Below are 14,471 nucleotides of genomic sequence, written 5' to 3' on the forward strand. Positions count from 1 at the left end.
TGCAGAGACCGCCCTGTCTCTCCTCCGCTCTCCCCTATGGGGAATCGGATGAATACGGACCGTGTGTCCGTATTCATCTGATCCGTTCCGCCGGACGGAAGAAAAATAGGGTTTTCTTCCGTCTGCAAAAGCGGATCTTTGTGGACGCGGATGGTTGCGGACGTTAGCGGATGCATCATCCGCTAACGTCTGCAATCCCATAGGGATACATTACAAGTCCGTAAACGGACTTGTAATAAACGGACCGTTTGTCCGTAGGTGTGAAAGGGCCCTTAAACTAGAGCTCTGGCTTGTAGCAGCCAGTCAGGTTTGAGTTTTCAGATTTAACGTTGACTAAATGGAGGAAAAGCAGAGCTTGGCACGTTCTTTACTCCATTGCTTCTAAATCAGTGCCAAGGTCTGCAGTCATGTCACTGCACTTTATTTTAAAAGAATTTTCGGCCAGATTCAGAGAGAATTCCGGCAGCGTAACGTAATGCATTTACGTTACACCGCCGCAAGTTTTATGGGCAAGTGCTTGATTCACAAAGCACTTGCCTGTAAACTTGCGGCGGCTTAGCGTAAATCCGTCCGGCGCAAGCCTGCCTAATTCAAATGGGGCGTGTATCATTTAAATTAGGCGCGTTCCCGCGCCGAACGTACTGCGCATGCTCCGTTTTGAAAATTCCCGCCATGCTTTGCACGAAATGACGTCGCACCGACGTAATTTTTTGAACGGCGACGTGCGTTACGTCCTTTCCTATTCACGGGCGACTTACGCAAAAAAAAAAAAAAATATTTGAAATTCGACGCGGGAACGATGGCCATACTTTAACATGGCAAGTCTAAAGATAGGCCACGAAATAGCAGCTTTAACTATACGCCGGGAAAAGCCGACTAGCGACGACGTAAGAGAATGTGACGAACGCGTGTACCTTCGTGGATCGCGGTAAACAGCTAATTGGCATACCTGACGCGGAAAACGACGCAAACTCCACCCAGTGGGCGCCAAAGTATTACACCTACGATCCAAAGGCGTACGAAGCCGTACGCCTGTCGGATCGAAGCCAGAAGCCGTCGTATCTTGGTTTGAGGATTCAAACTAAAGATACGATGCGGCAAATTTGAAAATACGCCGGAGTATCAGTAGATACTCCGGCGTATTTCAGCTGTGAATCTGGCCCTTTGTCTTTTGACATGTGAATACGAGGAAAACACTCCACCATGAGGAACTATTACATTGTAGGGGGAAGACCTCCTCATTGTTGTCTTGTGTATTTTTTTCTGTGCACTTTCTGCTGTCTCTGAAAAGTGGGAAGACAGTCATTTGTCTGATCTTTCCTTCCTGTCTTTGTGCCAAGAAAGGTCTCACTTTGGGTTTTAATTGCCTTATTTTTCAGATGTCGGACTCTGTCCGGTTCACCCAGACCAAAGAGCTTCAAGAAGGTCCATTTTATTAAGAGCATGAGGCAGCACGACACAAAGAATGGCAGGTAACACAACAAATGAGCACTTCCACTGTTTGTCAAGACATACTACAACTTCTTTTTATTTGTATTGATTTTTTCGCCTGCAGATACTTTTCTGTCATTTTATTGTATGGCTTCCTTGGGTAGTATGAAAATGACAAAATATCACAGTAATCAAGCCATGCCTGACAGCAGAAATAAGACCATATGAGAACTTTTTCCCTCTGTATTAAAATTAAGATTTAAAATATTGTTGTGTTCATCAGATTGCAGCTTGTGATGTCATGAATTTCATTCCAGTTGCAAAAATATTGACCCTTCATTGAATCGTTGACTTCTACATACACATTTAGAGCTGGTTGACACTGGGGCGACTCGTCAGGCGGCTGAGTCGCGTCCCATTCAATGCAATGGAACCGTTCTAATAAGAGCGACGCAAGTCGCTCCGATTTAGAAAAAGGTTCCTGCACGACTTCTGGGGCGGCTCGGGGCGACCTGCATTGACTTCTATACAGAAGTCGTTTTGCTGGTCGCCTCTGAAGTCGTCCTCAGGACGACTTGCAGAGTCGCCCCCGAAGTCGTGCCGCGGGAGTGTGAACCGGCTCTTACTTTCTGTGAAGGCAGCAGCAGCATGCTTGTTTTAACTGCAATTCTGCCAAAACACTTGGCATGTATTTGTATGCAGATCTGTAGAAGCTAGCAAGTAATGTAGCCCACCAAACTCTAAAGCAGGGTATACACCGATTTGCGATTTAGCCGGCTGAATTTCGAAGTGTGTGTGTATTCCTCTCTGTTCAAGAGAAGTTGGTCTAATGACCAATTTCCGTTGAGTGGTCCTGCCGTAAAACCAGCAATCGATCAGCCAATGGCTGCAGCACTAATTACTATATTATGGTGGGCCGGCGAGGAGACCCCGCTGTCAGAATACAATAGCGTAGCGGGGGAGATTTCCATATCCACATTGTTTGCGTTGATGCACAAATCGGAGGTTTTTATTGTTCTACCCGCACTCTGATCCTTTAACTAAGGGCCCTTTCACACCAACGGACCGTATGTCAGTTTTTTTCATCCATCTGTTTACTGATGAAAAAGAGACATGCATGTATCCCTATGGGATAGCGGGTGTCAGTGGATGAACATCTGCTGACACCCAATTTCATTGGTCCCCGCTATGCTCCGATTGTGCAGACGGAGGAAAATTCTATTTTACCATCCGTCTGCAGAGCAGATCGGGTGAACACAGACAGACGGGCCGTGTTCATCTGATTCCCCCATAGGAGAGAGCGGAGATCTGACAGTGTGGTCCCTTCACAGTGAGCAGGGACCGCCCTGTCATCTGCCGGCTCAGCGGGGATCAACGGAGTGATCCCCGCTGAGCAAGCGGATATATAAGGAACGGATCCGATAGTGTGAAAGGGCCCTAAGACTTTCTATTTTCTTTAAATAGCACCTTATCAGGTATCAAATTGTATTCCAAACATTACTAAGACAGCCCATAAAAGATTATTATTTTTTTTTTTTTGGTTCAACCAGCAGGTTGAACTAAATCAAAATGACTCAATACCCCCATCCACAAATTTTGAATTTGCATCCTACCACTGTGCCTTTGTATTCTGACAGCTGGGAAGACTTCCCCATCCTTCAGAATACATTGATCATTACTGCCGGCGCTGATCGAGCGAAAAGTCGAGTAGTAGATCGACTTTTGTAACACCACCCTGCCTATATATAGATCGAAATGCGGCCAGTCCCTGCTGAACTGGCCACATTTGGATCCATGTATGGCCAGCTTAAATATCACACAATTAGTGCAGTGGAATATTGACAGTAGATATGCACAGCAGACTTTCACAACTGTAGTTACAATTGAATTTATTATTTGATGTTCTTTACAGAATCGTCCTCATAAGTGGGAGAAGATCATTCTGTAGCATATTTTCAGTGCTGCCGTATCGAGACTGTGCTCATGTTGGGTAAGTAAAATTCTTGAGTGTTAACATACATTTAAACGTTGTTGTAAAGAGATTAAAATAAATTTACTCACTAGTAGAGCTGCACGATTAATCGCCAAGAATCGTTATCACATTTTTTCCCCCGTTGCGATCTTGACAAAGTATTTCCCGCTTTTTCTATGCAGAGAATTCTCTCTTCTCTGCTGAAGCCACAGCCGTCATAAGACAGGAAGAAAAAATCTGGGCAGTCTGCCAAGTATCACAACATTCTTTAGCAGTGGAACGAAGTCTAAACATTGTAACAATTTGTCTTTTACATCAAAGGAATAGACTTCTGTGTGTAAGGGCCAGTTCACACCAGACGCAGTTCCGTACAGTTTTGTGTGCATTTTTTCTGCACTAAAAATGCATGCACAGTGTTTTCCATGTATTCCAATGGCTCTAGTTCACACCATGCAGTCAGTTTCCAGCGCAGAAACTGACCGGAAACTGACTGCATGGTGTGAATCAGAGCCAACTAGAGCCATTGAAATACATGGAAAACACTGTGCATGCATTTTGTGCAGAAAAAAAGCACACAGAACTGAACGGAACTTCGGTGTCCCCAGGTGGTCCGTGCAATTTAAGGCCACTGATAGGGCAGGACAACCGACCTTGCTGTACTGGTGCCTGGGCCCCATGAGCTCCCGGCAGCTTTTAAATATAATTTCTGCCTAAATAAATGTAACTATAAATCCCACCCCCACACCAACTTGCTTGCCAGGGTGTATAAATATATTTTCCTGGGCCCCATCAGGTCAACAGATGGGCCCAGAAGGTGATAGCAGAGGAGGGACTTTATTTCCATTTCCGGAGTGTAGGCACGTAATCCATGCTGCACAAGCTAAGTAGTTCTGGCCACGGCCGCCCACTGCCTATTATGCCTGGCAGAGTGATTAATTTGTACATCACTCTCCCTCAGTAAATGCTGTGAACTGAGGGAGAGTCTGATGAGAGGGCTTGGCAGGGCTCTTCCAGGCAGCAGGTGGCGGTGCATAGACAAGTGGCACACAGTGACACTGACAGACTTCTATGGAAGGAAGGTACAGCTCCCAGACTCTACAACTTTGTGCTTATGATCACCATTATTCTGATGATCGCAGCACATACTTTATAGCTGTGAGTCAGTGTCACATGGCTGTTGGTTGCTGAGTTTGTTAACTTATGGCCGTACCGAGTGTTAAGCCCTGTACACAAGGCCCAGAATCTCGTCAGGAAAAAACATTGTTTTTCCTGACGAGATTCTTGGCAAGATTCTCTTGCCGGCCGAGTGTACACACACTCCATTCAAAAGAACTGCCGTTTCTTGGAAGCTACCGCGCATGCGTCAAAGTCATTTCGAGCATGCGCAGGTTTCCATGGAGAGGTAAGTATACACACGAGATTCTGGGCAGTTTTATTGACGAGAAACCTCAAAGCCTCGTACACACGCACGGTTTACTCGGCAAGAAAGCTCTGCCAGAAAGCCTTCCATTTCACCTCATGATGCTACAGTAAAGAATTTTTGTGGCTGGGAATTTTCTTTTATTTCTGGGAATTTTCTTTTCTTGCACATGCGCATTTCTTTTTCAATTACATTTCTCGCATGATTCTCCCATCATTGATTAGAAAATTGTTAGTTTTTCCATACTTGACGTGATTGTAGCCGTATTAGTGCAATTGTGACAGAAAATTGAGTACAGTCCGTGATACTTTTTTTACTTGAAAAGGGGACATACCCCGAAAGCTTGTCCTGAAAAATTGTATGTTAGTGCAAATAAAAAAAAGTATCACGGACAGTACTTAGTTTTTCCAAAAATTTCCAACATGTCCGATTACTCAAATTCGATGGCCGCACGGAAATCGGCTGTTGCTGCAGCCCACTAATGGTGCGAAATACGAATAAAAAGTCTTAGATACGATTTTCAAAAGAAAATTCTTTCGAAATTCAACCCATGTGCCTTAGGCTCCCTGACTCCTGCAACCTCTTTGGTAGTTGATATAGGCCACAGCTGTGGCAATGTCTGATTTTACCCTTAACAGGTGACTCTGAAGAAGGGAAATTCCAGTGATTCAAAGCTAGTTTTATTGCGCTGAACTCCAGGCTGTTGTTAAGGAGCATGGCTTCTCTGGGTTAATAAAACTTACCAGTTCTAGGTTTTGGAACATTGGCAGCTCCTTAACTGTACAATCACTGGATATACTGGGTGCCATAAGCAAAAGCAGGTTGTATTTGTTTTCTGTACTTGCATGGTCTGTAAAGTAATAAGACATGAGGAAATGTGCATGTACTGCAGAGATGTACATGTACTGCATGTTTATTTTTTGCCTTCTATGCTTTAACACAGGGATCCTCAAACTTCAGCCCTCCAGCTGTTGCAGAACTACACATCCCATGAGGCATTGTAAAACTCTGACATTCACAGACATGACTAGGCATTATGGGAATTGTGGTTCCTGAACAACTGGAGGGCCGTAGTTTGAAGACCCATGCTTTAACAGCTCAAGTAAAGTTCTGTAAAACTACTGAGGTTAAGGTGGATGTAAACCCAATTCATGAAATTTGAGCTGGGCACATTTATCTGCAGTGTTTTCTTATCTCTCTTCAAAGCCCTAAGGCCCCTTTTTTACACATAGTGGATCCACTAGCTCAGAGGGGATCGCTCCGTTGATCCCTGCTGAGCAGGCGTCTCTGTTCACTGTGTGAGGATAGACCTGTCACATCCCCGCTGTTCTTTATGGGAAAATCGGATGAAAACGGACAGCATCATCTTAACTGGTCCGCTGGACGGATGACGAACATATCGCCATACGTTTGGTTTCAGTGGATCTTGTGGGATCGGATGGCAGGTGGGTGTCAGCAGACACATCTCCGCTGACATCCGCCTGCCCATACAAGTCACTTTATAACATTTTTTATTGTTGATTGCATATATAAAGTACAAAAAGTGGTACACCAATTTGCATAGAGTCAACATACTACATACGCAAGCATACATTCCCCCCCCCCCCCCCCCCCATATCTCCGTCTTATTATGATTGAGTGAAAAAAGCCTCTTAAATTCCAAATTGTCTTCCCTTATGTCCGCCCTCCCCCCCACCGCCCCCCCCCAACCCTCGCCCACCCCTCCACCCTCCCATCACACCTTGGACCGGTTTTTTAGGTTAATTTGTTTCATTAGATAAATCCTCTCCATGTAGGGGTGTCCAATAGCTGGTTAAAGTATATATTAATTTTGAAAAACTTCCTCTTCTTATATAGAACATCCCGTTATGTCTAGCCAGGGTTTCCACATCCTCACATATTTTCTATAGTTGCCCTGTCTAGTGAGTGTCACTCTCTCGCTCCAGATCATTGTATTAATGGTTTCAACCCAAGATTTGACAGTAGGTGGAGTCTGGGCCTGCCACCTCCACGCAATTAACTTCCTTGCCTGGAAGAGGCATCTCAGCACCACCTCAAGGGTACCAGCAGGCACTCTATCCTCCTCGATACTGCCTAATAGGCATGTCTTAGACTCAGCTTCCAGATTCGTTTTGAAAGTTTTATTTATTATGTCTATCACCTCCTCCCAGTATCTGAATAGCTTAGGGCATTTCCACATCATGTGGATGAGGCTGCCTGTCGCTCTGCACCTTGGACATTCGTCAGTACTTCTCCACCCAAGATTGAACATTCTCCTGGGGGTATAGTATACTCTATGCAAGAGGAACAAGTGTGATACTTTCTGAGATGGAGAGATCGAGACCAATACCCCCCTCCTCAAGATCGCGCTCCACTGTTCCGTGGTCATTTGCCCCAAGTCTTTCTCCCACCCCATCCTGCTCTTAATGGGGCCTGCCCTACTTATTGTTTTAGCTCCTATTCTGGAATACAATTCGGAGATCAGGCCTTTAGTTGTTTTTGAAGAGGTTATTTTCAAGGGGGTAGGGGCCGAGGACCATACAATGGGTTGTGACCCAAACTGGGCTTGGATGCCGTGCCGGATCTGGAGGTATCGGTAAAATGTTTTATTTGCTATATTGAATTCCTGTCGCAAGTCTGCAAAGGATTTCATATGTTCTCCATCATACAATTGATTTAAGCGATTTATCCCTTGTCTCTCCCATTCCTTGCATCTCTCAATGTCTTTTAGTTCCCTTAAGTTCTGGTTGCACCAGAGAGGGGCAAACGTTGTTATTCCCTTGTAGCCCATCAGTGCTTTTGTTGTTTGCCATACTTTAAGGATTAGTTTTATAGTTGGACCCTTATAAATAAACGAGCCAGCCTCAAGTGCCTCCAATATTGTCCTATGTGGTGCCCCTAATAGCATCAGTGCACCGGGATTCCCGTCTCCCTCCAGTCCACAATTCGCAAGGTGTTGTAGTTGCGAAGCTAGGAAGTATGTTTTCGGGTGGGGAACTGCCATTCCCCCCTCTTTAGCTGGTAACTGCATGGTCTGGAGACAAATCCGGGCTTGTCCCTTCTTCCAAATTAAATCTCTAAAAATGGATTCTATCCTTTTGAACCATTTTTGGTCAATCCAGACTGGGGAATTATGAAGGGTATAGAGTAGCTGGGGCAGCCACAGCATCTTTATTAGATTGCATCGCCCCGCTATGGATAGCGGTAGTCTACACCAGATGTCTCTTTTTTGTTCCCATTTGAACAGGAGGGGAATTAAGTTGTTTGAAACAAAGCTGTTGATGTCCCTCGTGATCCATATCCCAAGGTATTTCATCATATCTACTACTTTTAACTGGGGGACACCTTGGGGTATCTGCACACCAAGGGGATCAATTGGCAGTAGTGCTGACTTTTCCCAATTAATGACCAGCCCAGAACATAGCCCAAACTCACCCACCGTTTTGATTACATTTTTTAACGAGGTTTCTGTATCTCCCAGAAAAAAAAGGACATCGTCCGCAAACAGTGCTATCTTATCCTCCATGGTTAGTCTACGGAACCCCTGTATATCTTCTGATCTTCGGATTTTAATGGCCAATGGTTCCATCGCCAGCGCGAACAGAAGGGGGGAAAGTGGACAACCCTGTCGAGTTCCTCTCTCTAGTTGGAAGATTTCGGAGAATTCGTTGTTGATTTTAATTTTTGCTCTTGGCTGGTTATATAACAGCTTCACCCAACTAATAAACCTGGGGCCAAACCCGAACTTCTCTAGGACCTTCCATAGGTAGTCCCATTCCAGACTGTCAAAAGCCTTGGCGGCATCCAGGGCCAAGACAGCTCTGGAACCCACCCCCTCTGTTGGAATTTGCATATTCAAGAATAGTCTCCTGATATTATTACTGGTTGACCTATTCGGGATGAAGCCAGATTGATCAGAATGTATGAGCGCTTGGATATACCGGTTTAGACGCGTTGCTAATACTTTAGCCAAAATCTTGGCGTCAGTGCATAGGAGTGATATGGGACGATACGATGAGGCCTCGGTTGGATCCTTCCCCTCCTTATGTAAGACAATGATGGTGGCTTCTATCATAGAGGTGGGGAGTGTTCCGTGGGTCAATGCCCAATTTAATGTCTTGAGGAGTTCTGGTAGCAGAATATCGCCATATCTTTTTTAGATCTCCACGGGCAGCCCGTCTGGGCCAGGTGACTTTTGAGTTGACATCCCCGCCACTGCCTGTTTTAGTTCACCTAAAGTGATTGGCGCCTCCATATCAATATTATCTTCCTCCGTCAGGGTCGGGACGGGCATTCCCTGTAGAAAATTTCCCGGTCCTTCGGTCCCCTCCCTCCTCTTGGAACTATAAAGGGATACGTAGAATTCTCTAAAGGTGTTTAATATCACAGTTTTATCGGTAGAAGTTTCCCCACTTGCTAACTTGACTGCTGTAACAGTGGAGGGGGGGGGGAATTAGTTCTAATAAGCAGAGACAATAGGCGCCCTACTCGCTCTCCCTTTCCAAACTGATTCTGTCTCTGAAATATTCGTTTTCCCTCTTCTTTTTAATGTAGTCATTTTATATATCTGTTGTTTTTCTAACCACTCTTTTAAACTGTGCGAGGTTGGGGCTTCAATGTATCTCTTCTCTGCCTGTAGCAACTGGTTCCTTACCTCGCACTCTCCCTCTCTGTTCTTCCTCTTGATCCCTGCTATCTTTTGAATCAGGAGCCCTCGGAGGTGGGCTTTTAGGGTGTCCCATACCACCCCCACTGGTGCAGTTCCCACATTTATCTGTAAAAATTCTTTGAGAGCAGACATCACCATATTATGTTCGCTCATTAGCTCGAGCCAGTGAGGACTAATTTTCCATTCGCTGGGGTACCATTTACCCCTAGCTTTTATTGTCAACTCGATCGGTGAGTGATCGGAGATACCTCTTGGGCCATATTCTATATTTGTCACTAGTGTTGCTGCCTCATCGTTACCCAACGCCATGTCTATTCTGGATAAAGTATGGTGAGTCTTCGAGAAGCAGGAATATTGGCGTTCCTGCGGATAGCGCGTACGCCAAATATCACATAATCCAACTTCATCCAGAAATAGTGCTAATCGATCCTCTCCTTTCGTTTTAGGTCTGTTTCCCGGCGGGAACCTGTCCTGCGTCCTATCTAGGGCTTCATTGAAGTCTCCTATAATAAGTATCGGTATCCCTGGTTTGTCCAATGTGAACTCAATCAATTTGTGTAGAACTTCGAATTTAAATGGAGGAGGGATATAAACACTGGCTATCACGAATAATTTATTTTCAATGGAGCAGAATAAAAATATAAACCTTCCCTGATCGTCTAACCTGCTCTCTCTGCAGGAGAATACCACACCTCTCCCCACCAGTATACTCACTCCCCTAGAATAGGATGAGTGGTAAGTGGACTGGAATTTTGGACCGCTCAACTGTGCGGCTGTTTTTGCGGTTAAGTGCGTCTCCTGCAGACAGAGCAGGCCTGCTTCTCTCGCCCCTAGCATATCTAGGATAGTCGTTCTCTTAATGGAGTCCCTCATTCCACGCACGTTCAGAGATTTTATACAGAACGTCTTATCTACCATATCCTATGGTTGAATTTAACATTAGCCCCCCTTTTATTCTCTCTTGTCTGTATCGAGAGGGATCCAAAAAAAAAAAAAATTTGGTACAATCATAAAGTGCATAGACCTTTGACCTTTGCCGGATTTGTGTCTGGAAACACCAAACAAAAAGAGAGGAAAAAAAGAAGAAAAAGAAAAAACAAGGAGTACCGGCAGTAAAAAGGAAAGAAGAAGGTCCAAAATCTGGGCAACAATCAAAATTCTATATGCTGACGGGAAACACCACTGGAAACATAAACATCTAAGAATAAGATACTGGTTATATGAGAAAAACTCCCCAGGGTGCTCTTTACTTCTTACCCTTCTTCCCCTCCTTTGTTCCCCCCTTGTCCCCTTTCCCCTTCCCTTAAAAAAACAGGAAAAAAAAGGAAAAAAGGGAAAGCCACAATAAATATCTACCCGCTTTGCCATACCCTGAAAAGTGAAGAAATAATAAAGAGGAACAAACTAAATAAGAAGATTGTGAATATTAATAGTGTCGTCAAGTATTTAGTGGTGGTGTGTGCCCCAATCCATCCTCCCCCACCCTTCCCCCCTCTCCCCCCAATAAATCCCACCCTCATATCCCTACCCATCCTACTCAGCCCTCCCACCCTTGGCCCTCTTAGGCCTCCCCTGGGGGCTCTACCTGTGACCTCCATACTACTCACCATTAATGAACTATCATACCTCCCTCTACAAAACTCAACCATGCAACCCTCCTCCCTCCCACCCCCCCCCCCCCCTAGCTACCGTTCAGTGCCTCTTACTTTCTCTTCTTCCCATTTTGTGTAGTCTAAGTGCTTATTTTGTTGTATAAGGGAGAAGATTTCCTGTGATTTAACTAGCCAGTATTTGGCACATTACCGTATTGCTGTATTTACTAAATTAGTGAAATGTGTTGAAAAGTGCAAAGTGCAAATAAATAGCCGAGCCCCTAAAAAAAAAGGGGCCCAAAGGAACAAAAAAAAAGAAAAAAACACAAGGGGTCCCTGGGTTCTTAAGTCTTCAGATGTCTTTCTTATTGTCTTCGAGCCATTTCGCTGTGCTTGCCGGTGAGTCAAAAAAGGAGGTTCCCCCTAAGGCAGAGGCACGCAGGCGGGCTGGATAAAGTAGAGCATACGGAAGTTTATGTTTTTGAAGAGTTCGCTTGATTGGAATAAATTCAGCTCTGCGTCTCTGCAAATCGGGGGAGAAATATTGATACAGTGAGACTTTAACCCCGTTGTATAAAATCTCTCCTTTTTCTCTTGCTTTTCGGAGCAGGGTCACTTTGTCTGTATAGTTGAACATTTTGACAAGCAGTGGTCTAGGGCGCTCAGTTGGCAGGCGTGGTTTAAAGGGGACCCGATGGGCGCGTTCGATGCCAAAAAAAGGTGAAAAAGTTGTGGCCCCAAAAGTCTCCCTAAACCAGCCCTCGAGGAATTCAATGGGGTTGGCTCCCTCGCTCCTCTCTGGTATGCCGATAATTCGAATATTATTTCTACGACTTCTATTTTCCAAGTCATCGATCTTGGCCCCCTGCATGTCCATTTGTTTCTTTAACCCTGAGATTTCTTGCCTAAGCGGGAATAATTCGTCCTCGACTGTGCTTAATCTTTCCTCTAGGATGGTGGTTCTTTCCATGGTCTTACTCAGTTTGTCCCCCATTGAACATAAATCCTCCTTAATGCCTTTCAACTGGGTCTCTAGGCCAGTGATTGAGTCCTTGCAAGCGTTTATGGCGTGCAGGAGATCTTTCAATGTAGGTTCGCCCTCACTTCCTGTTGCGCCGCCTACCGTGGTTGTTTTAACATCTTTTAATGTGGGCACCTGAGCTAGCTCCGGATCAGTGTTTACAGTAGATCCTGGAGTGGTCTCTTCAGCCGGTATTGCCCCAGTCTCATTTCTCCCCCCACCCGGGCCCTTATTAGATTGATTTTTAGGACCAGTAGGGTTGGTTAAGTTAGGTGTCTTAGGGGGTGCTGCTGATGTTGTCCCCAGACTCCGCCTATCTGCTGACGGGGGTAGTGTACCTTTTAGGATGCACTGCAGCCGATGCCGTCCCCCCCTTAGCTGGGGAGTGAGTGTTGGGCTTTGGGGGGTGGAAAAAACGTTCAAGTTTGGTTGCTGCTACCTGGCTACCTTTTTCTTTGTCCTTGTCCTTAGCGGACCTTGTAACGGGAGCCCCCTCTACGTGGGGTGCACTTTTGGACATGGTAAACATGGGAAATAGACAATGTGTTTAGTTAGCTTTTAACCCGTGTATACCGATTAGCAGCTGCACACAGCAATTGTATCAGTGAACTGGTACACTTTCACGAACGGACAGAATGCGTTTAACAATGTAGTGAGCGTCTCTCAAGAAGATGGATAGCTTCTAGTAGTTGGTATCATGCAACTGCCATAAGACTTGTGTCTCATTAGAATTGTAGGCTATTGCCTGATTCTGTTTGCTGAGTAATTATCTCTTAGGTTTTATAGTTTGGGGAGCGCAAGAACCATAAGAGGTGCAACCAATCAGAGGCACAGTGAGACAGATATAAAGTGCATAGTGCATTACACTTCTTCTTTTCTTTTCTTCAATCAATTTGACGGTTGCTACTAGACAGTCGCTAATATGCAATTGTTATATTGAGTTGCTCGCACCACCCCCTTCTTGACACAATGGGTGGCCCGATCAAATCCACCTGAAAATTGGACAGGCGGATCTTTGCGGGCCAATCGTGTGATGGGGCCTAAACCTTTGTGGCTTTCTCCTGCTCCGTCCTTCTGTTATCAGCATGATAATTTCTGACAAGTTCTCAGACAACTGTGATAAAACCAGACTGAATTTTGGGTCAGGATGGGTGCTATAAATAGATTAGCAGAGAGCTGGTCTATTCATAGCACAGCTCTGTAAGTCTGCCTATGTGGAGGGAGGTGTGTGACTTGCTCCAATCCACTGTCTCATAGTGTAGGGCAAGAATCCATGCCCACAGGTGAATCAGGAAGAGAAAATGCAAAACAGGACGTGCATTTTCTAAACAGTATATAAAGCTAAAGACTGGAGATATAAATGTAAAACATATATATGGAGATTTGTCTCATCTTTGTATCATCTGAGGCTGTTCACTTCACTGATACCTTGTGAGGGTTTACATCTACTTTAAAATATTCTACCAATCTGTCCGAGTTTTACCTGCTGTGACTTTCCACTAGCTTTTATTTTTAGCAGCTTTATGTGGGTTGCAAAAAAAAGACAACTGACTCAATAGCCTGTCAATTTTCCTCGATAAACAAACTGCTTCTGACTCACAGATTGTCAGAGTGCAGGCGCAGCCTTTACAATGTACGGTTACCATGACAACCAGGAGATATTCACATGTAAGGAAAAAGCTGGCAAATTTTGTTGGTCTTTTTGAAGGGAGTGCGCTTCCAACCTGCTGGCTTCAAAATAGCAAAAGAATTCTTAAAGTGAATCTGCCCCCAAGCCAGTAGCATTTGGACATAGAGCAGCTAACCTAAGCGACATGTTTCTGCCACGTCTCTCCGTTAACAGACATATTAAATGCTACAGTGTAAGAATATATTTTATGTGTAAGTTTGAATAACGTTCTTCTATAAGGGACAGTTCACACCACATGCAATCCAGTGCATTTTTTTCTGCATCAAAAATGCATGGAAAGTAGTTAATACGGTTTACAATGGCATAGTTCATACCAGTGCAGTCAGTTCCAGAAAAAAAGTAGAATGTGCTGCATTTTTCCTGCACTGGACTGTACTGGAACGCATCAAAAACGCACCGGAATGCACTGGAAAGCATCAAAAACACACCGGACCCCAGTACAGTTAAAAAAGCAGGGGATAGATGAAAAAAAGCATCCGGACATGCATTAAAAATAATTTCTGTGTTTAAACATAGTCATAGCATATTTACCCTAATCTGTCTTGAAATTGTGTGTTAAAGGCTGTCAGTCTTAACATTGAGAACCTGCTTGCAGAACGATAAAGCACGTGGATGATCCTTTAATAATTGTCCCTTTGGTCAGATTGAATTGCTTAATTGTAGTGTAGTCTGCAGG

The 14,471-nt window shown here is 44.6% G+C and overlaps 1 protein-coding gene across 2 annotated transcripts in view; it reads left to right on the top strand.

The window, feature by feature from the left end:
* CABLES1 (Cdk5 and Abl enzyme substrate 1) overlaps positions 1-14,471 on the top strand; it is a 123,017-nt gene that overhangs the window by 79,944 nt on the left and 28,602 nt on the right. For both annotated transcript variants that reach the window (XM_040354067.1, XM_040354066.1), the window contains exons 3-4: positions 1,380-1,472; positions 3,344-3,421. In XM_040354067.1, the coding sequence (XP_040210001.1) occupies positions 1,380-1,472; positions 3,344-3,421 (171 nt within the window). The remainder of the gene's footprint in view (positions 1-1,379; positions 1,473-3,343; positions 3,422-14,471) is intronic.

Source organism: Rana temporaria, chromosome 5 (genome assembly GCF_905171775.1).
Source record: "Rana temporaria chromosome 5, aRanTem1.1, whole genome shotgun sequence".
Classification (NCBI taxonomy): domain Eukaryota; kingdom Metazoa; phylum Chordata; class Amphibia; order Anura; family Ranidae; genus Rana; species Rana temporaria.